General features: G+C 39.5%; 1 protein-coding gene across 1 annotated transcript in view; it reads left to right on the top strand.

Annotated features, from left to right (window-relative positions):
* The window catches only part of LOC140240835 (retinoic acid receptor RXR-alpha-B-like), a 100,576-nt gene that overhangs the window by 80 nt on the left and 73,036 nt on the right, over window positions 1-27,460 (top strand). Inside the window, exon 1 of the mRNA XM_072320606.1 lies at window positions 1-106. This exon is cut by the window's left edge and continues 80 nt beyond it. Within this exon, the coding sequence (XP_072176707.1) occupies window positions 85-106 (22 nt within the window). The 5' untranslated portion in view covers window positions 1-84. The remainder of the gene's footprint in view (window positions 107-27,460) is intronic.

The following is a 27,460-nucleotide window of genomic DNA, read 5'->3' as shown; positions in this document are numbered from 1 at the left end:
TTATCATCGCAGTGTTGTAAATATTCAACAGTTTGAGCCTGAAGTGGTATATACTGTAAAGCACGGATTCAAGGGGATATAAAGATGGATAATATGCCAGATCTGGGTAAGTCTAGTCACAATTTTGGAGGTGAATCGTAAGTTTTGGCTGTCACAACGAAGCCAATATTCTAATCTTGCTGCTTGCTGGGTGATTGCTACACGCACACACGCATACCATACGCAGAGAAATGGAAAAGGTCATTTGAGGTAAATGTCAGACTACGATCGGCTAATAAAAGTTGCAATCAAACGCACGTACAATATAGGACTGTGCCAACTTATGCCCTTCGCCAATCGAATTTCTACGTAGAAAACCTACAAGTTATGTCAAATAATGGTACGTAAGGTGCAATACAGGTTGTTGGGTAACACCTATGTATGAGTATTAGAAGAGAGCAGTTGAGTTACAGTTGTACATATTACAAAAGCATGTGGTGTGTGTTGGAAAGGCATCGCATTGCACCACTCCACGTCTTCGTGTGTATTACAATCAAAATGGATCACTGTAGAGTAGACCCTCTAACACATGTTGTCAATATGTATGTAGGTCCCCTATAACCAGATAACCAGTGGCAGTGATAACTGTGTGCATTGCTATTTGGAGAGGTATGGCCATGAGCTCGATGAAATGTTCATAGAATTCTACATAACAGTTAGAGTCTAGACTTTTAATCATCGATCATACAGCTGACTAGACTAGTAGTATGGTTGGGTGTCCATAATATTGGACACCTAACGTTTTCTATCAATAGAAATGTGAAAAATCTCACAATTTGCCTGAAATTTTACTCACGTGTGGAGAAAATACTCCGGATTCACAAGCGCGCACTGAAAATGCGATCTGAGGTACGCGCTCTAGATGGCGGCTTCGAACGCGTGGGGTGTCATTTTTTCCGCACTCAGTTGCCCGGCTCATATCGACCGACCACCCCGCCCTCTATTGACAATACGTATAAAGCGTACTTAAACGCGTTTTATCGACAAGCTGCTGTTTTTTTCTAGTCGTAATTTTTTCCCCAATAATATTTGAATATATTTTGAATCCTTCGATATTACTTTTGAAGGACTGTTTGATGAATTTGACTTGATTTTCATTAGGAAACTTTTCATCGTAATTGAAATAAATTAGATGAGTCGGTTTGTTTTTTCACGGTATTCATTTCTCGTTTCTGCATCAACTCGTACGGTCGTAGCGCAAGCGGGCGACAAAATGTTTATGTCGTGTGTATGTGTAACGTACTGTGCACGATCGTACAAGCGGCGGTGACAATTTTGCGGTCAAAATCGTCAAATTTATTACGGAAGGATACGCCTCTACATCTAACAACGAGTCAGCAAAGGTAGGCCTAGTTATATGTAGTTACACGATAAACCTTATTCGATTTTGCTAAATTTCGGTAATTTAGAGGGAATACTTAGTTGTTTTCGCCACATTTTACTCGGTAGCGTAGCCCAGTGAAGAATCGAACACCGTTGCGCGTAGTCCCATGCGTACATTTTCTTTCTGTACGCGCAATGCCATTATAATGCGCGGCCGGTCGTTATGGACCCGGTCGGTGGGTTGGACCCCTACCATACTAGTATAGCATACACTGTAGCACAATTAGCAGCTTCTTCCATTGGCGAAAGATCGGTCTGTATCTGGTCATCGAGGATGTTCAACGGAGACTGCGTCTGGCTTCACGGAATGTCAACAAAATAAAAGACTCCTCTGGACAGACGGATCTTTCTGTCTAGATGGCCTTCTTCCATACACCCACTATTTACTATAGTTATGGTATACCCTTCAGGTGAATCAGGGTCTGAAGATTAAATCAAACTGCAGAGTGCAGTGGTGTGTGCACATCAATCAAATCAATCAATCAAAATTTGTTTACAACTTTATATGTTGTAGTAGAAAGAGAGACTACAATAGTAGTTTTCTAGTGTATAGTAGGCCCTAGGTGTCCAACACATCGACACTGTACATGGAAACCAACACCCCTCTATTTATAGCATTGCGCGTAAAGAACAAATGCACCAGACTGTCTATGCGCAGTGGTTTTGCATTCTTCACTGGGGATTTGAAGATGTCCAAATATTACTGAAAAATCTGATAATAAACAAGATAATCAGCAAAACGATACCATAGATTATGAATGCACGTGGGAAAAGCATTATTTTGATATGTGTATTTCACACGAATTGTCAATAGTCTAGGGTTTTACGGTGTAGAGGGTAACTAAAGGTGTTGGTTTCAAAATTACGGCCCAACTGAGCGCGTCCAAATAACAGCCCACATGTTCGAAGCAGTTACCTTCGGGCATGTACAGCAAATCGCGTTTTTAGTGCGCGCTTGGGAATTCAGATTATTTTTTTTTTTTACATGTGATTAATATTTCAGGCAAATTGTGAGATATTTTAAGTACGGTATCTATAATTGATAGAAAAACATTCGGGTGTTGATGTGTTGGACACTCAACTACAGTTTATACAGGTAGCCGCTCACATCTTCTTCAGAGAGCAGGGTGCTACATAACTTTATTTTGCATATTTTCAAATTTGCTGCAAAACGCTTGCCCGAAAAGATGGTCCAAAATATAAGGAAATAATATGGAAAATCATGTGTAAAATCATTTAAATAAACAGCACACATTGATTCGCGCGCTGTAAAACACAATAGAGTAATAAACTTGGTCTGATCAATTGTTGCCGTTGCATTGCATTGGGGCTTCTTCACGTAAGTGTTGGAAAGCTGCTGTAATGAAATATGAAGTGTGTTGCATACTAAGCATCTGCTATCTTTGGGCTTCTGTGTGGTTGACTTTGTGGGTTTTTGGGGGGGAATAAGTGAAAAAAAGTTGGCTTCAAAACTTTTTACTTGCCCAATTCGGGCAAGGATATGTTCTCATTGTTCAAAAACACTTGCCTGATTTTGATTTTCACTTGCCCCGGGCAATCGGGCAAGTGCTTATGTAGCACCCTGGAGAGTATGAAACCTTTTCTAATCAGCCAGGTAGGTGAGCTGCAGTACACCGTCACTTTCTCTTTCTGTTACCGTCATCAGCATATTAGTCTATCAAAAATGCTCAACCTACTGTACTAGCTGCAGAAGAATTTACACTTCAGTGGAAGTGCTACAGTTTCCAGCCGTCCAGTGCAAGACTAGATTTCTGATGCTGGTTAATTGTGTAGACCCTAGGCAGTACATACAAGTACATTGCGCATACAATCATAAAGCAAGCTGCCCATAATTTGACCATACCACCGTCCAAAGATTTGTCTGCAGGCTATGCTGCCCTACTTTGGCGAAAGGAAGCAAGTGACAAAAGTGACATTTCTCATTAAAGAGCAAAATGTGTCTGTCATTTACACTCACGTCAATGGACTATCATGATGTCTTATCTAACATATCTCTTAGTAGGATGAGTGTTTGTGCATGAAATTTGGCCTGGAAGAAGAGCTCATTATGTGAATTATGAAAACATCAATAACTCAAATTCGGATGGTATGTCACTTGCTTCCTTTTGCCAAAGTAGGGCAGTATGAGTATAGAAACCTATGCCTTTGTGTGTGGTCTGATTTAGGCATGGGAGGTCATTTGCATTTAGCTACCTTGAGCCTTGAAGTATTAAAGTACAAAAATGTACGTGGTGAACAGGATGATTTTAAATGTCACTGATATACAATAAAAGTGACTGTGCATGGTGCAAGTAAAAAACATGCCTCTTTGCTTAGAGCTTGTGTGACCCAACAGGAGGCTGCATCACTCGGATGACTGGAAGAGCAGCCTCTCTGAATGTTAATGGGAGATTCCTGGCAGATGGTTCCAGGTTCTAACAGCTCAGGGTGAATTTACCTTAGAACATTTCTCTTTGACCCACATTTTTTGAAGAGACCAGAAACAGTACATAGTGCAGTAAAACTAAACATGAATCAAGATTTACTGCTTCTGTGAAATCATCTGAGAATTGCAAACACAGTAGCTTGCTTGAGTTCAGTTTGAGAATGTGTGACTTGTAACTTAACATTTTGATTGTTGTGGGATGCATATGTTCAAATGCTCTCATTTCTCCTTGGCATGGTTCCATGTCGGATCGATTGCATTAGTGATATCTAGACTTTTGCAAAGATATCAAATAACGATTTAAAGCCAGTGTGTGTGTATGTAGATAGCTATTTGCCATTATTTTCCTTTCAAATTCAATACAACCCTGTGCACAGTCCTGTACACTGGTATATTATGGTGTATTATACAATCTAGCCACAGATTGATCTATTATCACCCACAAATAGAATGACATGTTCGACGCAAACATCCACAAGTATAACATTTTAAAGAATTTTATTATTCATTTTTTTTTTAGGCCTACTTCCAGTACACAATGGTTTATATCCTGAAGCTCACCAAAAGCAGATCAATGCAAAACCTAGCAAAGAGAGGAAACCTTCATCCAACAAATAAGAAATGATTGGAATTCTCTGTCTGAGAATGTGGTCAATTATCCATCGGTGATCACATTCAAGACCAGACTTGACTGGGTACATGTGTGAGCCAATGATTCAGCCCTTCATACTACATGTACATTTACATAAGAAACTACTGAGAACATAGAAGAGTGTCAGATAAATGACTAGCCAGTGAGGTACAGAATTGTACATGTATAGTGTTTTTGAGTAGTTGCTTCATTGATACTACTTGCTGACCATTGCTAGCACCTCTGGTGATATACCCAAGGACCTGACATCAATTAGCTGTTTTCTGAGTGTGTATGTCCAACTTCACTAGGTGTAAATACCCTGCTCTTTGTGAGAAGTGATTCCTTTTCATTCATTTTATTGCTTCTTTTATGGTGTGGGTTGTGACACTCTTGGAGTACATGGGGCCTCTTGATGTCCTGTCTGAGAGATGAGAGTATTTTGCCTCTTTCTATACAAGATATTATAAATACCTACATACTACATTAGGGCTAGATAAAACACAATGTTTTGATAAACAGTACAGGTTGATTCACACGCTACACATATTGGAGTATTAACAAACTTGGTTCAATAAGAAATGTTGGTGTTACATTGCAATGGACCTTCTTCACTTAAAAGTGTTAGAAAGTAGCTGAAATGAAATTTAGTGTGTTGCATGGTTACCAAACTTCATTATCTTGGACTTTCTGTATAGTTGACAAAGAAAGGGGAAAAGTAAAAAAAATGAAATGAAATAAAATAAAATAAAGAAAGGTGGCTTCAAAACTTTTTGCTACATGTAGTGTATTTTGGGCAAGCATTTTTTTCTCATTCCAAAACACTTGGCTGACTTTGATTTTCACTTGCCCCAGCAATTGGGCTAGTGCTTATGTACAGTAACACAAACATTGCCAAAATGAATTATCACTCAGATCCTATTTAGAGCCACATTCGTATGACTTACAGGCAGCCTATTTGTGTCTATGCTATCACACAGTTACATGTATATTTACAGCTTTTGAGTCTTATGTTTCACTACGTTCATAAAAAAAAAAAAAATACTATTTCTCTTGCTTTGGCCTCTTTGTGAGATGTTAATGTCCTTTAGGGTTTCATTTGATTTGCAAGGTAGGAAAAAAAAAACCCAAACAACTCGACATTTATACAACTACCCGTAATGGTTTTGATTTGGCATGTAAATTGCCATGGCACTTACATGTAAACTCAAGGACTTTCTTGATCGACGGGCAGTGTGATGCACAAGACCAAAATGTTCTTGTCTCTTTGTACAGTATGATGGAATAAGCCAGCAGAATGGTGAAATCATGATTTTTCATCAAATTAGTAGTAGAAGAACCAACTTTGTTTTGCTGAATCTTCTCAAAAAAAAAAAAAAAAAAAAAAATGTAATTCATCCCAGGCACAACAAGAGGAAGTAATACATGTATGTCCATATATGTTTTGTTGACTGTGCACAAATGTTTTGCTTGTTACATCCCTCATGCTTCTTAAAGATCACAAGCTTCGAGTACAGTATTGCAGTTTTCAAATCATCAGTTTCATCTTCATTGAAGCACATTTCAGGCATTGTGGCAATGACATTTATGTACAGTACATCAAGGGTCAAACATGCTTCCACTGTATGTGGAGAAGCTGCTATACATACAGCGGTATATCATATCATGTGGTGTATGGTGGTACATGTATTGTCTGTGCAATGTCACCAAAGGGTACTGGCGATTGGCCATTTTTGTCATATTGTATATTGACTATTCCCAACAGACAGACATTACCACAATTGCGTCTGCTGCCTGCACAAATGATGCAAAGATAGATTGTGTACTGAAGCTGCATTATTGACATTTGAGGAAACGAAACAGATAAAAAAGTGGTTTGTTGTGAGTAGTGTTCGAAATCATGGAACACACACTGTACATGTGATAACATTGAAAAATGATGAAGGTTATCAATATTTTTCTTCCAATCGAAAGCATTCTTTTCAAGCTTAGAATCCAACCAGTCATGTTTCAGTTGCTGTAAGAAATGTGAGGCATTGGAGGTTTGAGGTTCAATTTCAACAGATTTTGTGCCTCTCCCCAAAGAGTGCTAGAGGTGCAAAAGTAAAATTTTGGGGTATTCTGTCTGTGCACCCCAGACCACAGAAATTTAAGTTAAGTACATTGTACCTACAATTGTATCAGTAGATTTTTCTTTTCTGAGTAGATTTTAAACAAATCCCTGTATACCATTGTAGGTCAGAGGTCAAAGGTCACTGAACTTGGGTAATCAAGAATGACATTTCAGATACAACTTCAACTAAGAATGTGCAATTGTATAATATCCTAGTATTTTTGAAATATGTGATCAAATAGTAATCAACATTTGAACAGCAATGTATTGGCAAGGTCAGAGGTCACTGTACTTTAGCCCCCCCCCCCCCTCCCCATTTCCATAGGAATTTCACATAGGAATGTCCAGTGGTAATGAACTTTAGCTGAAAGGGTAGAATGAATTGGCCATCATTTACTCTAAACATAATAATTGAGATAGGTCAAAGGTCAAGGGTCACTGCTTGGGTTACAACTATTCTCTCGCCAAATTGCTTGTCTGCCCCAAACTTAACATTCGGTTCCTGGAAATGTTGGATTGAGATTACATTCAAAGGTCACTGAAATGTAGCACAAAAAAAAAAAAAAAATGCAAGTTTCTGGCCATTTTATGTAACTTCACGAGGAGATCCAATGTGACAAAGGGGAGGCATTTGAATTGCCTGTGTGCTGTAGTCAAATTGTTTTAGGTTAATTGTTCAGTTTATGACATTTGTACAATTAGTTTGTACACAAATGAAATGGCGTTCAATTTCATACACTATATTGTACATCTGTATCATAAAAAATTATGCTTGTTGAATTGCACATGGAGGGAACTTAAGAATAGTAACACTTTAATTAGTTTTTGTTGACAACTTGGGTTGTAGACCTTCATTGATGCCATGTGAGAGGTAGCTATAATTAAAAGTATATGTCCTCCCTAATTTCCTTCAATGTCATCCCTTTAAACCATAACTTGGCATCCCTACAGTACTATGTACATTAATAGCACAATGTTTGGGTCCAAGTTTGGTGATGAAAAGTGAGGAAGTTATCCAAACAAAATGCCATTTATGTAACATAATGCAGTAGACTTAAATTGGGGGGTGGGGTGGGGAGAAGTTTATCTGACACATGCAAAAATAAGGAGTCATTGACAGCTACATCATAGATTAGACATGACATTGCATAAAATCTGATACAGTGGATGATAAAGATCCATTTTAAGTTCCAGTAAAATTCTCACTGCAGTGACTTTAATGATACTTTTGTACTTGTAATACAAAGGATGTTATTAAAGTCTTTTTGTGCCATGAACTGATGCAACAAAGCCCCACAAGCACATTTTGTACATTGAATGACCCTTGTTAAAGGTAGGGAATCCCATTTGCATGCCTTAAATGAAGAGTTGTATAAATACAGTGGTATATGTTGAAGAGAGTATCATTTTAGAAACTCCCATAAAGTATTGAAAGTGGAAGGTAACATTTAGTACATTTTTATTGACCGTTAGATTTTGAATTGAATTTTTTTTCGGGGCTCACCGTAAATTCCAGTACATTACTAGGCTACCTTTGCAGACCCATGCACTGCATGTGTGTCCATCATGTATATTTTGTGAAGAAAGTTCATCAAAACTTACAAACATTTCTATATACATTCTTGCCACACACTCTATATGTTATTACATCAGCTCTTATACTTTTAGATTTGTGTTTATAGATAAAAAAATACAGAAGACTGCAACAAAAAGTCTTAAGTGTGGCTGACACACAGAACTACTGAGTAGTTGAGTTTTGTGCATTATTCAAATTGTAGATAACTGTTGACTTCCAAATTTCTCAACAGTGGCCTAAACAAGTCCCCTGAGGTTCATATTTAATGTTTTGCTGCATTTTGAGAGGTCTGTAAAAGGTATCCCCTACCTTTAAGATACAATGCATCTCAGAGAAAGAGGCTAGATCAATTCGATGTACATGTGCGTGTAGCAACAGATGATTCCCCTCAAAAATTTGGCCCTTTCAGCGAGGTTACAGCAGTGAGCTCCATAGCTGTCTTCATTAGGTCAGTACCAGCCGAGAGGACAGGAAGCCTGCGGGAAGGTTAGGAGGCTGGGGCAACCTTCGCTGTGTCCGCACGACTCCAGGAAAAAAAAAAAAAAACGGTCGCTTTTTGTTCTTTCAGGAATCGCTACTAAATCAAAAGTGACAGGTCACCTGACTGCCCCCTGTCTATTTTTCACACCAAGTTCTCGCTGAAGTTTCAGGCAGCTTCTGTTTACACCTAGCATAACAACAGAAGCCTGTCGACTCTGCAGGTAAATCAGCGACTGCTATTTAAATAAGGAAAATGTACCGGTATGAGCTTGATCAAAATAGGAAATGAAATTTGAAGATATTTTAGTACCGTCACAGATGAAGTATTCTGCTTGCGAGGTAATTGCCAGGAAACTATTCATTTCTTGTGGTCAGCCCATGTAATCATGAATATTTAAAATGAACAGCCCTGACTGACCCTCAAAATAAACGGAGCCCTACATGCCAGCATTCCTCCTCATGGCGGACAAAGCATTCTCGCAATCAGACGTCACTGCCAAGGCTAGCGAACATTCACCTTTTCAAACAAGGGCTCCATTCATAAAGTGTCTTTCTTTTCTCACCCCAAAAGCCCAATTCTACAGCATGTGTATGCAGAGATTTCAAGCCATGCATGTCACTAACAATAGGAAGAAAGGTTATTCACTTTGATAGCAGTTCGGTACCCTGTGGACCATTGTACATTTCATCCTGTAGGCCTACATGAAGTAGTTGTCAACAGTACATGTGAACACAGCTCTCTGCTCGCTGGTACCCATCCACAGCTTTCCTGAAAAACTCTGGTGACGCATGATGCACACATGTATGAGGACCAGTCTCTCTGAGCAGCGAAAACGTTATTTATAGGCAATATTTACATGGTTTGTAAGATGTGTGTTAGCAAAGCATCTTGTGATAGGGCTTGCAGGAAATTTCTGACTTCATGTTACTAGCCTGGTACAGAAGGGTAGGATATATTGTGAGATTGTTATCATTTATCAACCAATTGAATAGAATTGAATTGTATTACATCAAATCAAGCAAGGTAGTCACGTCAGGTCAAGTGGCATAACATTTTTCCCTCAATAAACTTCTTTTAAAAGTGGGTAGAAGAGCAGTGAATCACCATCATGATTACATACAGTGGTGAAGATATGACAGGGTCAAATTGAATAGGAAGGATATGGGGGGGGGGGGGGAGATTAGCTGAAAACGAGAAATTAAATTAAAACAAAACAAAACAAAACAGTACAGTTACCCCCCTCCCCCCTCCCCCCCAGTGGTAGACCATCCTTGTATGGATAGTGCTGTGGAGAGTGAATGTGAAGAAGTTTTTAATTCAAACGGGGGCCCGCGGGGAGGGTCAGCCAGTCTGCCGATTGCACTCTGTAATTCCTTGCCCCTCCGTCCATGTCCAGTGGCTGTGATTGACAGGGTAGCTGCCCATCTCTCAGACCAACTGGGATGGATTGTGGAGCCCCCTGTTGTCTTTTGTTTGTTTGCTGTTGTTTTTATTGAATGTGTTCTCAGCACCGCTGGACCAGGGAGGTGTGACTGGACAGAGTAAAGCCACTCGCTGAAAGCAGAAGCCATAGATAAATTTGCTTGTTGCACATACATGTAGATAGGCACGCAGTCATTCTTGCCATGCCCTGCTCACTGTGTTACCTTTTTTTCTTCTCTAGAGCTCACAAATCAGTTCAGCCCAGGGTACTACAATGTACATCTTTTACTTCAAACCCACGTATGTTACTTTATGTATCTGCCTGCCTTGGTCAATGGAAAATCACTGACATATACTATGACTTGCCATTACCTTTGAGTGAGACACTTGAATCAGAGTTCCTTGTATAGAATTTGATACCTTCTAAAATTACCCGGTGTTATTATTTTCGTAAGAGTTCAGTTGAATTTAAAATTCACAGAAATTTCCACCATTCCCAAATATTTTGTGTTCGTTTATAGTAGAGCCTACATCTACATAGTCTGGTCAATGACTCCTTGGCTAGATGTTCTTTTTTGTCTGGACAAAGTGTATTTAGTTTCCTGTATTAGTAGATAGCAGCATAGCAGTGATTTTTTTTTTTTTTTTTTTTTTTTTTTATATGGATCTTTTCGCTCATAGCTCATAGCTTTCGCAAGCTTAAAGTCTAGGTTTTCCTTCTGGGCAAGGACATGCCAACTAATTAATGTTTGCTGCATGTTTATTAGTGTACATTAGGTTGCCAAACTGCCTGTTATTCTGAGCTGCAACTTTCAGACACTGAATTAATTGTGTGGAACGTATTTAGCCTTCCTACCTGCTTCCTATGTACAGTGTACATGTGATTGCAGATCCTTCTGACAAAAGCTGCGAAAGTTTTACTCAATGACATTAGGCCCGTTCACACACAAGGGAAAAAGTGCGATTTAAAAATCGATTTTCTTATCGCGATCAAAATTTCGAAATTTTTTCCAATGTGGACAGAAAAATCTCACTAATTACCGCGATCCTTATCGCGATCCAACTCGCACTATTAGTGCGATTTTTCAGAATAATCGCGATTATTTTGCCAAGCGTCATGTGTGTGAGCGCGATCGAGATTCGGAAATCGGTATTTTTAATCCCATCGTTCGTAGCGCGTGCGAAACTCTATTATTGGGACTGCGGGGTCAGTCTTCAGTCATGCACGTTTCGCGCATGCGCAGTTTGGCCACTGATCGTTCTTTCCTTGATGCGAAGTGCGATTTTTCCCTGTGTATGAACGGTCGGAAAAAAAATTGAAATTTGGATCGCGATTGAAATTTCCATTTTTGTTGTTTGTGAACGGGCCTATTATTTTGTAAACTGATAATTGGAACCTGGTATCTTGCAGTGGCTGGATTCAGAACTCTCCATGTTGTGTGGCACTGATCTCTTGAGTGATTACGGGGAGTTGGTGGTTTTTGTGTTTATGGCAGTACCAGTGAAAATATCAGGTGGAGATACCATTTCAGTAGCATGTCGATGCCCTTGGGCATCTGCTTTGACACCAAATATTAAAAAATAAACAGCAGACTCGTTCTTAGACATGTGATTTTTGGCAACCCTCATGCCTCCGTCATACTGGTTGCGTGCTGGGCAGTGCGTACTTCTCAAGGACAGTGTCCTCCTTCACTGTATGTACTGTAAAACATGATATATTCGCGGCACAAAATTTTCACGAATTGGTGCCGATGGCCCTTTTCGTGGCATGAAATTTTCGTGAATTGCCACTGGTGTTCAATGCGTATAGTGTAGACAAGAAATTCTGATTGCATTTTAATTTTGCGAATCTTGGCGCTCGCAAAATTCGCGAAATTCAAATGCATGCGAACATTCCTTGTTGTACAGTACCCGGTTGCTCATCTGTCTGGCTGTTTGTCAGTACAGTAGGGCCTCAATTATCTGGTCATCGATCATCTGGATTCTCTCTTATCGGCCAAATCGATTATCGGGAGGCCCGCCGGTCCCAACGTGGCCGGATAATCAAGGTCATAAACTGCATCTTGCTTTCCAATGACCAGTCATGACTTCAGATTTCCCTCCCATTTCCAGCAATGCTGTGTTCTTTTATCCAAGCATCTTTCTTTTGCTACTGTACCAGTTCTTCTGTCAAGCAAAGTTTGCCACAATAGTATTTGGCTACCCTCAAATTGTAACTTGAAGTTAATCGTAAATATTAATTGGTACTTGTGCTTACGAAGACTGCAATTTGAGAGACCAACAGACGTGCCCTCGACGTACAAACACATACAGTGTAGGTTATTTTGCTTTAAGATCGTTGGTTGCAGTTATGTTTTTTACTTTTATTTAGTCGACATCGGACAAGGCATTGGCAAATTTCTAAACGTTCATTTAGAATTAACAGGAGATATAACATTACAGAGACTGAAGCAGTTGCTGTGTCAGACAGCAGCTCGATTGTCTAACGGATACAATACCCGTTGGTTAAGCAGGAGATTGTTGGTTCAAATCCAACCCAAGTATTAATACCCATGATTTTTTTAAAATTTTTATCATGGCTACTATGAAAGATATTGAATTTAGGTGCTTGTTTACATTGATGAAGGGCAGTTTGTCAATCAAAAAAAAATAAAAATTTGTTGTTGTAAAGCAATATAAGCATATGTTGTTCCCCCCCCCTTCTTAATTGTTAATGTGCATGTGTATGTTGCTGGGTGTTATAAAGTCATTATGATCCAATTATCCAGGATGCACCAGATGAACTTGTAGTGAGACTAACTTGACCTGTGCGTGCCCCATTGCATACTGTGCTTGCATCCCCCGACCTCTCAGAGGGACGAGCAGACATGAACTTTCCTGAAGCTCGTCTCTTCAAACATCAATCCCTCCTCCTCTCCCCTCTCTCTCCCTTCCCCCTCCCAGACTCGGTTTCAAAAGCACGGTCGTGAGCTACAATGACAGGAAGTTAGGCAAGTTTGCGTTGCTGTCTCCCTGGCTGTTTTCACACGTACCACGAGTGCATTATCTGAATCACGATTCTAATGATGCATCACTAGAATCATGTTTCCAATGACGCATTTTGGCGGTGTGTATGCAAAGTGGAATCGTGGAGGGTGGTTTGAATCGTAGTTCAAATTGGGATTCGAGTGATGGTCCGGAATTATGGAATGAAACAGTTGTGTGTACAGATTGACCTCCAAATCATGTTCTAGGGCAGAGATTAATATGAACTTTCAACCTCTTCTGCAGGGAGAAAAAAAAAATTGCTCCTTAAAAATGCTTTAACTTCTGTCAAAGGGCACGATACTTGCCACTCCAGAGTGATTGCCACACCTCCCCTTCCTCACTCTGAAATTGAAAACCGCAGAATCCCCGCAAAGCCTTCCTCATTCGTGCCTGCAGAGGACTGTTTGAATCGCAAGTGTAATTCAGCATGGCAATCGCATTTCTTGACCCGTGTGAACACAGCCTCTCACTCTTCTGCAAGGAAACTTGACTCACAAATCAGACGGGGATATCTGTGGCAGGGAGGAAGGGGGAGGAGGAAAATGACATTGCAGATCAAGATGTCCGTACCGGGAATGCTGAACTTTCGCTGTCTGTCCCTTCAACTTTTGACCAAAGCCCACTCAAAAAACAGAAGGGAAAAAAAAAAACCCAACTGAACGATCAAAATCTAAATCGTAAAGGGTTCTAAAAGTTGAACCATCTGCAGTGCACAATCTTTCCTACCTTCCTTCAGACTTTCATGCTAGAAGAGAACAGGAAAGAGATTTATCTTTTTGGTAATAGTTTCACATCTTCTTTTTCAGTGAATTTTGCTCTTGCTCTAGTGTTAAATGTTGATGGTATGTGAATGTTTTGACCGGTGTCGCTCCATAAAGAGAGGATACCAAGTAGAGAAGCGAGTGTTTGGTGAAAAACAATAACAAAAATATATGTGAAAGCTATTAAAATTGTTATGAAAAGCAGACACAAAATGGAAATTGCGGAACACAATGTGAGATATTTTTGTTTTGTTTTTTCTCAGTGCATTGAGACAAGTTAGTTGAAGAATGTGACCCATTGGCTCTATTGCATAATCTCCTTCTTCTTGTTGATTTTAAAAATAGACTTTTACAGATATGACCCCTTCCAATCAAGCTGGTATTGTACTTTTGTCTGGCAAAGTAACAGTAATCGGGATTACAGGAAGCATGAGTCATAAAAGTAACTTGAAGAGGCCAGACCTATTGTGAGTAAAGTACAGGGAGGCAGCAAGTCTGCTTTTCATAACACCCGGGGCCCGTTGCATAAAAGTTACAATTATGGTAACTTTGCCATCCAATAGTAACTTTCATGGAATTCTTGATTTTGATTGGCTGTTGAGTAGTGTTGCCATGGCAGTTACCGCTGGATGGCAAAGTTACCATAATTGTAACTTTTATGCAACGGGCCCCTGATTCAATCTTCGGAATGACTGGGTATTTCTTCTGACTGACTTTTTGAAAGTAATTCTTTTACTAACTTCAGTCCTGCGTGACTGACATTTAGTTACGTTCACACGCGGTTTCTAAACTTTCAGTTTAGGTTGAAAACTTTACTCTTGATGAGTAGCTTGTAGTTTAGCGTCGTATGGACACACTCGAAAGTTAGCAATCTTAAAGTTGGGGTCGATGAGTAGAACCACAAGACATCAAAGGCTTTACGCTGTATCCATGAGCCGGGGGGGGGGGGGGGGGGGGGTCGTCCCCATTCGTAGTTTTGCTCTGTGTGGACACAATAATCAATGAGCTTGTGAGTTACGTCAACCTCGCTCTGTACGCTTCCGGGTCAACCTCCAGCTATGCTATTTTGTGTGGGCATTAAAGGTCATAGTGAAATCTCTGCACTTCTGGTATAATCATCGAGTGGGATTCGCTCGTTAGAAAGTTGTACATCTTCATGTTTAGATGCACATGTGAACCCATGTTGTGACTTCACGAGTAGAGCTAATCATCAACAGTTCAGTTTTCAACCTAAACTTCAAGTTTAGCAACTGCATGTGAATTTAACTATTATTCTTTTGTGATCAATCGATACTTTTTTTGTGATCAATAAATCAATATATTTTTTTGTGATCAATAGATACTAAATTTCTTCCCCCCCCCCATAAACTACCAACATATAGTCCAAAAAAAAAGCTTGTGGTTTGTAGTAGCTATAATAGAATGCAAAATGACCATGCAGACCAGCCTTGGTGCCAATATACAATGCATTTGACTCTTAGCCTACTAGCATGATATTCAAGCTCACGGTGATCTTGTTATGACGGACAGTGATGATAAAAAAGTAGAAACTACCACTCAGTTTGGGATGAGTAATGTTTAATAACGTACCAAAAGGTGCAATATCCAAGCATTCATCAAACTTTGACCTCCATAATTTACAATAAAGGTTATTACCCTTTTGCATCCCAGTACCATGTTCTGATGGCCCTGGTAGTCTATGCCAAATATGGGCAACTTGCACCAACCTGCATACATAATGAGGAAGTTGATGCTACTGAAATTTAGCCTTGCCAAGAATGATCATAGCTACTACATGTGAAACAAGTTTGAAAAAAAAAAAGAATAACCCAATAAACTTGGCCCAAATGCAAATGGACTTTGTGTTGCAAGAGTGTGGTTGCTTGGCTTTCAGTCATGCCTGAGTGATTTGGGTCAACTCACAGTTCGTAACCGCTCGTATCTTGGCAGCATACAAGTACTTCAGTAGCATGTCTGGATGATACATATGTGTAGTCTGCAACTGTTTTGAGCATTCATTTTGTATGCTGTCGTACATACATTTGAGACTGTTCATAGGAGACATCATTGCAAGTAAATTTGTATACCATCACAGATTAGGAAACAAATATTTCTTCTGTCGTGTGTCCTCACCAGTATTTATCATGTGTGTGTGTGTGTATGTGTGTGTGTGTGTGTGTGTGTGTATCTGTTAAGTGAATTCTCAGAATGGTCCCCAAGTAATGTTGTTATTTAAATATTTCCACATATATATAACAATACATCTATGGTCAAATCCAAACCAAAAGAAATTTCGTCGACAAGATGACCGTTTCATTAACGAAATTATCATTTCGTGGACGTAATGTTTATTTAGTTACAAAATGTTGTCATTTCGTTACAAAATAATCATTTCATCGACGAAATATTCCATGCAACACTTGGCGCTCCGTGGTTTTTGTCCATGGTTTAAACCATGGTTTCCTTTGTACCACCTTCGTGAATTCGGGCCCAAATGACGAAGGAGGAACACTTAAAGGTCCAGTTTACCTTTGGGAGAAGTGATTAAAAAAATTGTCAGGATATCACATTTGATGCATATATGTGTAGGTCTTTTGTATCACAAAACATCCTACTATGTAAAATTTTTGCAGTAAAGTACAAGACTGTATGAAATATACGAAGTTATCAGTATTTTTGTGAATAAACCTTATAACTGTAGACGGTTCAGTCTGGAAACATTTTTGTTATAACTATTGTTCATATTTTGTATATTTAACAATACTTAACAATGATTATAAGGATTCAAATTTTTACAGGGGTTGTCTCTATACGTAACTCACATTTTAGAACTATTTTAAAGTACTAATGCTGGGTTTTTGTTTCGTCTGCAAATGGTAAATTACAATGTATGCCTTTAATACAGATGTACAATGTAGATCTTGGAAGAACTGCAACAATAATCCACTGCTATTGAGCCAATAACAACACAAAATGTAATCCTGCCTCTTGTGAAATGGTCACTGACCATCTCCGATTCAATGAGTAGTTTCGAACATGGGTCATTCACATCCATTTTGGCAAAGACCAACATGTTCCTGCAGTACAGTACTACAGGCATTCAACAGTACACACACACACACAACACACACACACACACACACGTATACAAATTGTATGTACCTGTATGCACTTTGTTTGCAAGCAAAATACAAGAAGGATATTGTATTTCTTGTTACATATTTTCTCCCAATTCAGCATAACTTGTAATTTCCTTGTAAAATCATCCAGTGCTTTCATTTTGTGTGTTTATTGCTTTTTTTGTGTGTTTTTTTAAAATATCCACGCGTGCGCATGTGTAATACACCTCAGAGGTGAAAAAGGTGGGCCCCTAGTGCAAAGCAGTGGCCGTATAACGCCCACTGAATCCAGGCCAAATATGCAGTGGACTGCAGACCCCTGTAGCCCAGACTCGCAGGTTTCATCCAGGGCTCAGGGTTTATTGTCTTTTTTTGCCTAGATTAGTTTCAGGTGATTGCACTTTCCAAACCTAGAACTGGGCATGTAGATTCCCTCCAGTTGGCACGGAGCTGTAGATCACTAGATGCCCCACCCCCTTTTTTTTTTTTAAAAACAGAAGAATGTTAAAGCGGCAGTATTGTAAAACCAGAAAAGTTCATGTGCATGAAACTTTGGGCAATTTCGTGAGGAGTCTGGATTCCCCAAAGTAAAAATGCATGGGAAAGGTTTTGTATTTCATTTGGTATGAGTACTTTTGCATACAACATTCAAATCTGAGAAAGAATAAAAGAGCCTCATACACAAGAGCAGTACTTGGGTATCATAGCATCCACGCATGTTCTCACGAACTCTTGCACAAACAAAAACTGAGGGAGAGAACTTCTTGAGGCATACATGTACCGGCAATAACAAAATACATCTAGACAAATATACAGAGTACATATAATCGCATCCATTTTGATTCTTGTGTGTAGAGATAAGTTCTGATGAAGGTTTTACACAGCAGCCCTTTAAATGTCTACATGTCTGAAGTTTGAGCCTGGTTTTGTGTGGTAAAAACTGCTAGATGTACAAGATGAATTCCAACTGTTGACTTAACAAGAAAAAAAAAATCACAGAGGAAACGAGCTTGTCACAAACCACTGGTTGGAGTAGACATGAAATGTCTGGTTGTTCGGAAATCTCTTCTCTCTTTATTTGTTCAGGTTTTCTTTAATTTTTAAATATTTAAGGCTGGGTTTCGGTCAAAGTATCCTTCCGCTGAAGTCATGATGCAACTCACAAAATTAATCACGCTCGTAGTACAGCTGCTGCTGCCTTAATAGTTAGGACGACTCCTGTATAAAGACCCCTGCTCTGATTAAAGGGATAATTCAAAATTATCCTAAAATGTGATTAAGGGGTAGAAACAACCAATGTTAAAATTTGAATCAGTATAATTAATGTTAAGTATTGTTAAATATACAAATTGTGAACATAATAATTAAAATGTTTCTAGACTAAACCATCTACAGTTATGGCTTATTGAGAAAAATAGTGATATCTCCTTATATACATGTATTTGATAGGCTTTATTGCAAAATGTTTACATGGTAGGATGTTTTGTGATACAACTGATCTACACATGTGTATCAAATGTGATATCTCTAACACTTTTTAAATCGCTGCTCTCAGCGGTAAATTGTACCTTTAAACAACTGTCCCAGTCACAAGAGGTGATAAATTCACTCATGTGTGCACTACATGAAATTCAACACATGGGATTGCACTTCACCAGGGCTTCACACTAAACCCATTTTTTTCTACTGGTCTGACCTGCCTGTCAGACTAAGAAGTACCCAGTTTGTCCATTTTTTACTTGTCCATTCCTGAAAAAGTTACTGGTCTGACAGTGATTTTTACTGGTCCTGGACTGTCGGACCAGTGCCAGTGTGCAGCGTTGACTTCACGTGGTATTTTGCACACAATTTACAATTTATGTGTTGTTCAGCAACAACCCTGCCATTGTTGTCATATTCGCTTAAATACATTATGTGACTGGTTTGAGGCAGGGAATTCTCACCTTCCTTTATCTCCCTCCCCCTCCCTTCAACTTTTCCTGAGCATGTGTTTGGATGAGTTTGATGTTCTTACGATGTTGATAATAACCCACTGGCTTTGCGTGTTCGCTTTTCTTTTACATAGCATCAGGAGCTGCATGCGTACCACAATTCATCTATATTTCCTTATCAAACTGTCTATCACTACTATTGTCACACTTGTGAAGGAAAAAAATTAGCAAGATTTTGTGTGGAGGAAACGGAAACTATTGAAATATCAGTATCAGTCATGAGAGATTGAAAGATACGGTCTTTTAGAGATTTCCTTGTCTAAATGTTGCCTTTTCCAGTGTTGTGCAATATTTCCAGTGCTGTTTATCAACTCACTCCTGGCATAAAATTATGGTTTTCAGACAACTTTCAGGGAGATATGGGCAGATAGTAGATGCAGCGCTGTTTCGATTATAGGGTTAGAAATACCTTTCCGAAACATGGATTAAAGTGCGATTGTGAACGTGTTAACCAAAAGCTAGAAATGCGTTTCTGTGGAGATGACAAACGCAAAGTTGTTAGAAACGCGTTTATAGCTTGAACCTGCATGCCAACCACTGGCAAATACAAATCTCCACACCTGGGGTCAAACTGCGCAATGTAGCTGCGCAGTGACAAGGCCTCCCTCTCAACTCACAATGGAGATGATAAACGCAACAATTTAACCCGTTGAGGACGGACTGGTTTTGCTACAACATGCATTTCCTGTAGACACCCACCCAAGTATACTCGGGACTCGTCCTCAACGGGTTAAGAAACGCGAGCGGAAAGGCCTTGCAAAGGCATTTTGATAACTAGGGTGCGTATTGAAACATGTTGCAAACAAGGGAAAGGTGATACAGTGTATATGCAGCCCAATTCTACCATTTGCATGATGAAAATGATTCCTTTGCATTAATTTTCCCAGGGGTTCTCTTCCGTCCATTTGTGGATGTGATCCTGAAAAATACCTGCCTCCTTTACTTGGTGTATAGTGATAATTTGCCCAGGGTCCTTTGGAATGACAGCTGACCAATAAGCAAACAAATTGAGTTAAAAATGAAGTGATTTCCCACAAGTAAGTTTGGGTGGTAAATGGTACCCAGAACTTTTCCCTGGATGACAGTGATTGGGTATTTAAATGGATATACTGTATATGGCATGTATATTACGCGAGTCTGAATTTCCGCGAATCAGGAATTCCCGAGTGGTGAGATTTACGATCGTGGAGTCCTGTACTGAACAGAGAAGTGTACACGCGTACGTCACATTCACATCGGGATCAGAGTCAATATTTTCATGTGTCTTTTATTTCACAAAATTGGCAAAAATAAAAACTTCGCGAAATATTTGGCGTATATAGTATATCAAAAGGATATTCGTATGAAAAACCATTTTAACGAACTCCAGAATAAATTGAACATCAAGGGAAGCATATGGCAAGCCATAATTTCTAGTAATTGCAGTTTGTGCTAGTTGCTATTGTAATTCACAATTGTAGTTTTTAGTCTTGAAAAGTGGCTACTCTGGAAGGTGAACTCACAATCTGATTTTCTTTCTATTTATACTTGCGTAATTTTCCTGGCTTACATGCTTGCCATGATTATGTCTTCTTTCCTTCATAATTGACAGTAATGTGATGTATTTACAGCCCTTATTTTAGATTTTTTTTCTTCTCAAAACCACATTTTAGCTTAAATATTACTGCAAGAGGTTTGCCATACAAGATATAAACAGTGCTCTACATATATCCGTGCAAAGTTCCTCAAATTTTAAAGTAAAATTGCAAATGGAATGTATATTTAGCTTGTATTTCCTTTTGTTTTTGTGTGTGAACTGTGGGCCTACCGAGTAAACAATGGGCTATTTCAAATTTGCTGCTAGTGATAATGTTTGTTGCATTTTAACTCCAGCACCAGCTCTATAACATCCCAAACTAGGAATCAGTCATTTTTAGCAGATTGACATAAAAATTGTGACATAGTTTCTACAGCCAAGGGTGGGTCTGCTCTGAACATCGACTGCTGAACTGAGTCCCACTATTCTTGTTGGTGGTTTATGTACGCTTTTTCCCCAATTGGCTTACACCAGCCCTTATACTAGTTGTTATCAAATTTGCCATTTCAGGTTTGGTGTTGGTGTTAGCGATGCTAAATGTATTCGTACAGGACCCATATTAGTGTACGTGGTTGCGCATTGTCCCTACTCACAAGGTAGGTGGTGTAGGCCTTTATGCATAGTCTATGCTAATTCAGAAGTTACCCATGGAAAGTACATTGTACACAAATGCTATAGACACATGGACACAATTAACATTGTTGTGTTTTGGCTATGTGAAGAAATTTGTGGCTTCATCCACATCGATGTCTGCTACAGAGTATTCATGGCTGCATCTTTTCATATTTGACTCGAACCAAATACAGTCACATTTTTAATTCCTGCTTGACTTTGCAGTGGAGTGAGTATACAGTGGTGATGGAAATTGATAGCTGCGATCGGTATCACTTGCATAAATTTAACTGTAGGTGTGGAAGCTCAAAGGCAGTTGTTTGGGAGATATATCCCCAGTACCACACTTGAAATCACTTAATATCACCGTAGCTTTGACCATGGGTATAAGACATCATGGTCTGCCATTTCACTGTTATGTTGTAAAGCATGCAAATGTAAAGCAGCCCAGCTCCACACGGTAGTGTACGCCCAGTGTATGAGGACTGTTGTTCCAAATGTCGAGACATGTGGTCTGTATTTGTGCGCAGCGTGCCACATGCTTGTACACAAGTCTATGTAGTTCGAGGTGAGATGTTGGAGATGGAGGGGTTTTTTTTCCGGGGGCTCTCTCCCTCTCTTTTGTTGAGGGCTGGCAGCAAGTGCGACTCCCAAGACGAACCCAACAGGGAGGAAAGCGGGGGCTGAATAGTGGGGCCCACAATGTGTGCACCAAGCATGCCTGTGTGATATCCATACAGAAGTGCAAAAGCCTGCCACAGTACTATTATTGTGCCAGAGTTGTTCCTGTGCCCTGGCTGTGAGTTGACCTGTGCAGGGAAAGGTCAAGTTCTGCAACCGCTTTCTTCCGAATGGCTCCCTCCTTCTCTCTTCCCCGCTCCCTCTCTGTCTGTCTCACTCTCTTTCTCACCTTTGCTCGACCCATAGAGCCAGATGTGTCAAGAGGCCGAGTACATGTGTAGAAAATCTTGTGTATTTGCTGGTGCTTGGTCATTTGCCCACCTGCATTTTATGTATCATCATGACTCCATTGGATGGTTCTGGAGTGCAAGAATTTGTCAATTTACACTGACATTCACCCATGGTGGATAGCCTAAATATCTGTGGGACCATGACTTTTGATTCACTATCAATGCCTTTATGTTTCAATAGACAGACTTCATAGATTTTATGATGAGAGTTATTGTTCACATAATGTGCATGGCTTCAGTAAAATGTAAATGATGTGTTTTACAGCTATCGTACTAGGGTAGAAAGTTGAATGTTCTTTATTGCAATATGAATTTTGTGGAACAACTGTAATGAGTGTCATATTTCAAAGTTATCATGGTAGAATTTAGTTACCTACTCACTGATCTAGGACCTATACTGTACAGAGTAGTCTACATTGTATGTTTCTGTAGTTTGTAGATGAAACAGTCATTCACATTCTGACATTTAAACCAGCAAAATAATAAAATCTCAATGTCTAGGGGGAATTGATCGTAGCAGTCGTGCTGACTACATACTTTGTATGTTGTGCCCTAGGCAGAGGAGCTGCTGTAGCTCAGTGGTCAAGACCGTCTAGACCCTTAATCTGGAGGTTCCTGGTTTAACATCAAGTCTGCTAGCAGCAGCAGTGATACCCTGTGTACTCTGGCAAAGTACCCCATCGTTTTTACTATTCGGTTGTTTTCTCGCAGAGATGGGTAAAGTTGCAGGTCCCGTGATTATTTGATTGCTTCTATAGTTGCCCGTGTGAAATAAATGCAAACTGAACACAACATGTCATAAAGGTATCGTTAATTACCAGTATTTCATCGTGAGATCGTGGCATTTAAAAGACCCTTGAACGTAATGATTTTTGTGACAGAGAGGCTGCATTGCGTAAGTCCCAGCAGAGCTGCTAGCTGGCAGCTACACAGCGTACCTCACCGGGAACGGCTCCCCAGCAAGAGTGGGCCGACCTTGGGCCGGGATGACCAGTAACTGTAAACTTCTCCTCCCCTGCTTCCTAGAAGCTTCCCGTGCTTCCCCTCCGTGATCACTTTTCCACACTTGTAGTGATTGTTTTATCGCGGGCGAGGAAATGAAACTGTGGGAATGCATGGGAATGGTTAAAAAAAAAAAAAATAGAGGTAGGAAAAAAGCTTAAAAAATGCAGTAAATCCCATAATAGTCTTTAACCTGACAAACATCAAATTTCTCTCATAGTGGGCGCATCCACAACTAGGGCCATGTCATCCCCTGTGCCTCGGGAAGAGGTCAGTGGACTTACCATATCTCCCCTCTACTGTATACGGCGAAAATTTTGCAAGGCTATTACTTTTTCGAATATCGCGAGTCAAAGACTATTCGCGAATTCATAAACATGCAGAAATGGTAACTCTGATCCTGACATCAATGTGCATGTGTGCATGCATGCATTTCTTTGCTCAGTAGGGGCCTACTACATTGTATATTTCACAATCGTTAATTTAACTCTTGCGAAATTGTTGCAAAGTCCCAATTTGTGAAAAATTAGATTTGCTAAATATATGGTGTATACAGTTTTTTTCTTTCATTCATGGAGCGGTCAGCCCAATTTGACATTCCACTACTGCAGCAGAAGTGATGTCATTGATAGATCTTCAGAAGTATTTATTATTTAAGTCAGTTGTGCAAAGTAAGGTACATTTTCAATTTATACATTTTTTTTAAACTCTCTACAGCCACGTACGTGGGTCAAAGCATTTGATTTTGTTAAAAGTGTTACAAGTCTTCCAAATTTTGTATGCGAAAAGCAAACCTACTGAAAAACATCTCTGTTTTTTTCTTTTTTCCTTAAACTTATGTATTGTGAAGAGAAAGTAAGCGATGTTCATAACAATGCATGGTAGCTCGTCTGAAGAAATAAAAAAATGCACCAAAAAACAGATTGCCTCGAATGGGTAAACAAAGGGGCCTTTTGGAGGTTTAGTCACCATTTTGATCGGTGCGCAAAGTTTGTGTCTCCGCTGATCGGTGACAGTCATCTTCCCCCGAGACAGAAGCGATACGGTGCTTGGCAGACTTCGGCCCTTTTTTGGAGAGGGAAAACACCAAAGGTCTGCGTCGGATCTGGCAAAGTTAGGAGAAGATGCGGAGTGTTCATAGCGTTTCTTTTCTTGACACCTTTTATAGCTAATTGTTTGGCAGTACATTTACAGCAGAAATGACTTTGCCCTCATATCTACTGGGGTTGGTTTCTAATGTTAGTTGGGTTTTGGTCCCAGAAGTAAACATTTTTTATGTTCTCCTCATCCCCCCCCCCCAAAAAAAACAAAAAAAAACAAAAAACAAACAAACAAACAAACAAACAAACAAAAACCACCTAACAACAACAACAACAAAACAATGCAACAAAAACATAACGAATCAAAATAAAACCAGCAACAAATAGCCAAACAGCTCAGAACAAGATTAGCAACAATAAAGAATAAAACAGAAAATGTCAAGCTCAATGCATGACTCCCATGATTGTTGCATTGATAATAACAGTGCTGTTCATTCAATGTGAGAAGTGCATCTTTCCTTTCATGTGATATGATATGCCGCATCATCAACTCAAAATACAGGTGCCCAACCATTCAGATGACACCGTACAATTGTATTTGAATTGCCCCTCAGGGAGGTTCAGTTGCCCACAGCATGCTTTGCCATGGTTATGTTGGCTTTTAGTATAATGTGTTTGTGTGTATGTGTGTGTGTGTGTGAATAAATAACATCTGTGAGATGTCCAACCATGAATTATGAAACAACGAGGGGCAGGGTGTACTGTAAAACATGATATATTCGCGGCACGAAATTTTTGCGAAATGGAGCCGACTGCCTTTTTCGTGGCATGAAATTTTGCGAATTGCCTCTGGCGTTCAATGCATATAGTGTAGACAAGAAATTTTTGCGTACATTTTAATTTCGCGAATATTGGCGCTTGCAAAATTTGTGAAATTAAAATGCACGCAAACATTCCTCGTTTTACAGTAAATCCTCAGTAGGCATGCTGTTTCAGTTTTCTATTGTGCAACCCTATTGCACATTAGAATACAGATAATTTTCGTTAGATCTTCACAGGAGAAATACAACACAAAACAGAACCTACTTATCCAAAAATCATGTAATGGAACAGTAGACTTGAAGTCTTTAGATTTTTTCCCCTTGACTTAAACATGATGAGATATAACAATGCATTGGAATGTTTATAATTAAAAGTATAATATTGGGGGTTTTTTCTTGATAAATGTAGTGCAAGATTAGAACAGTACATATTCCACAACATGAGTACAACTGAAGTATTTGTTTATGCAGAAATTGAAAGGGCTAAAGCCTTGCTCCATAATTTCTTTATGGCAAATAGTTAATGATAAAGTTGGATGTGTTTCTTGGTGTTCCATAGCATGCTGTGGTCTCCTATCAAATGCCATTGTTCTGTATCTTTATGAAATTTGCAACATTACACGGATATAAAGACACGCACACTTTGTATCAATGATGCCTGTAGGATACTTCGATGTGTACATTCACACGGCTACTGACGTATGTACAATGTGCCTGCAACAGTTGACATTTGAAAATGTTAATTTGGTGGATATTGTGGTGTTCATGCGTGTGCGGATGTGCGTGGATGCGTGTATTGCTTGTTGAACAGTGCTGGGACTGAGTGAGAGAGAGAGAGAGAGATTGAAGAAAAAATATTTGGTAGCACTCTATAAAACATGTACACTGTACAAGGCTTCCTGATGCCGCTTGCACAAGAGAAGTATGATGTTGCATACAATGTCAGCCGAGAAGACAAAATCTAATACTGTGATGCAATGTGGGCAACAAAATGGATTCTTCAGAACTTGCGAGAGAGTTGAAACTCCCACGCACTGTAAGAGAGTTTCCCATGTGCATTGATGTATAGCCTGTGAATTGCAGGCAGTAGAACATGTTAATGCCATAATGTCTCAATATTGTGGCTTCACAACTAAATTGTATGTGCGACAGTTGGTTATTAAGATATTCATGCCGGTTGATTTGTATTTATGTGTGTGTGTGTGTGTGTGCTATCCGAATCTGCCCATGAAACAGGGATCTGTCAGATATACATGTAAGTATAGCTGAGTCAGCAGGTTGTTGAATTTATTTGATAGAACAAAAAAACAACAAGAACCAAACATTTTTTAAACCACACAAAAAATATTTGAATGATCTAAGCATGTAGGGATTCCCCCCCCCCCCCCCTTTATTCATTGAAGATGCTCTTTGGTCCCCAGTATATTTTATTTATGTACAAAGGAATGCCTACTACATGACAGCAGTATAAAGATGCCTTTTCCATCCATCTCCTGATCTCAAGTGTAAAACTTTGGCTCTAGTGTGCCATCTTTTTGCAGAAAAAAAAACCAAACTTATGAATTTCATGAATTCCGAACATGAGTAAGTAGAGCTTACGACAGGATAATACACAATATTGGTTTTGCACTGTCCTGTACAGTTTGTGAGAAAGGTACTATACAAGAGAGATTTATGCAGTGTGATACTGCAAAACAATATATTCGCGGCATGAAATTTTTGCAAAATGGAGTAAAAAACGTAAAGTGTAGCCAAGAACTTTCATACGTGCATTTTAATTTCGCAAATCTTGGCTCTCGCGAAATTTGCGAAACGAAAACGCATGTGAACATTCCTCGTTCGTTTTACAGTACTCTGCATTTGAAAAATGTTCACAAAGAGTGCTATGAGAATGTTGCCCTTGGAATATATTTGTCTCCCACCCAGTGGCTGAGAAGAGGCACTACTTCTTTGCTGTAATATTTTTGTAAGGCTGTTTGAAGCATTCTTGAATGGAATGCCAAGTACATTTGCTCATACGCAGAAAACGCTTGTCCGCTTGCGATGTCTTACGGCCGACACATGTGCCGATGCGCCCTTCTCGTGGGATCCCCTTTCGCTGGGAGAACAAGTGCTCTTGCTCTGCATAATGATGACACATTATCTCCCGCTGTGAGAGATGAGAAATGCAGAGTGGAGGATGCGATAGCCCGGGTCTCTCTTCTTCTCCTCCATCCGGATGTCCAGATGCAGTGGTTGAATCTAGAGCACGATGAATAAAGCGTCATTGGAAATGAATTCTTCGGATACTGATCCTTTGCCGAGCCCTGATCAGGCAGCAGATTCTGAGCGCTGCAGAACCTTCGTAGATACATAAATGTTCTGTTTCATATGTGCATGTATGGTATATAAATGCACATTTTGCAGGCTGCAACTGGAAGTGTCAATCAGTGTACAGTATCTATGAGTG

The sequence above is a fragment of the Diadema setosum genome, chromosome 17 (genome assembly GCF_964275005.1).
Source record: "Diadema setosum chromosome 17, eeDiaSeto1, whole genome shotgun sequence".
NCBI lineage: Eukaryota > Metazoa > Echinodermata > Echinoidea > Diadematoida > Diadematidae > Diadema > Diadema setosum.
The sequence above is the reverse complement of the archived record's forward strand: the minus strand, read 5'-3'. Positions and strand labels throughout refer to the sequence as shown.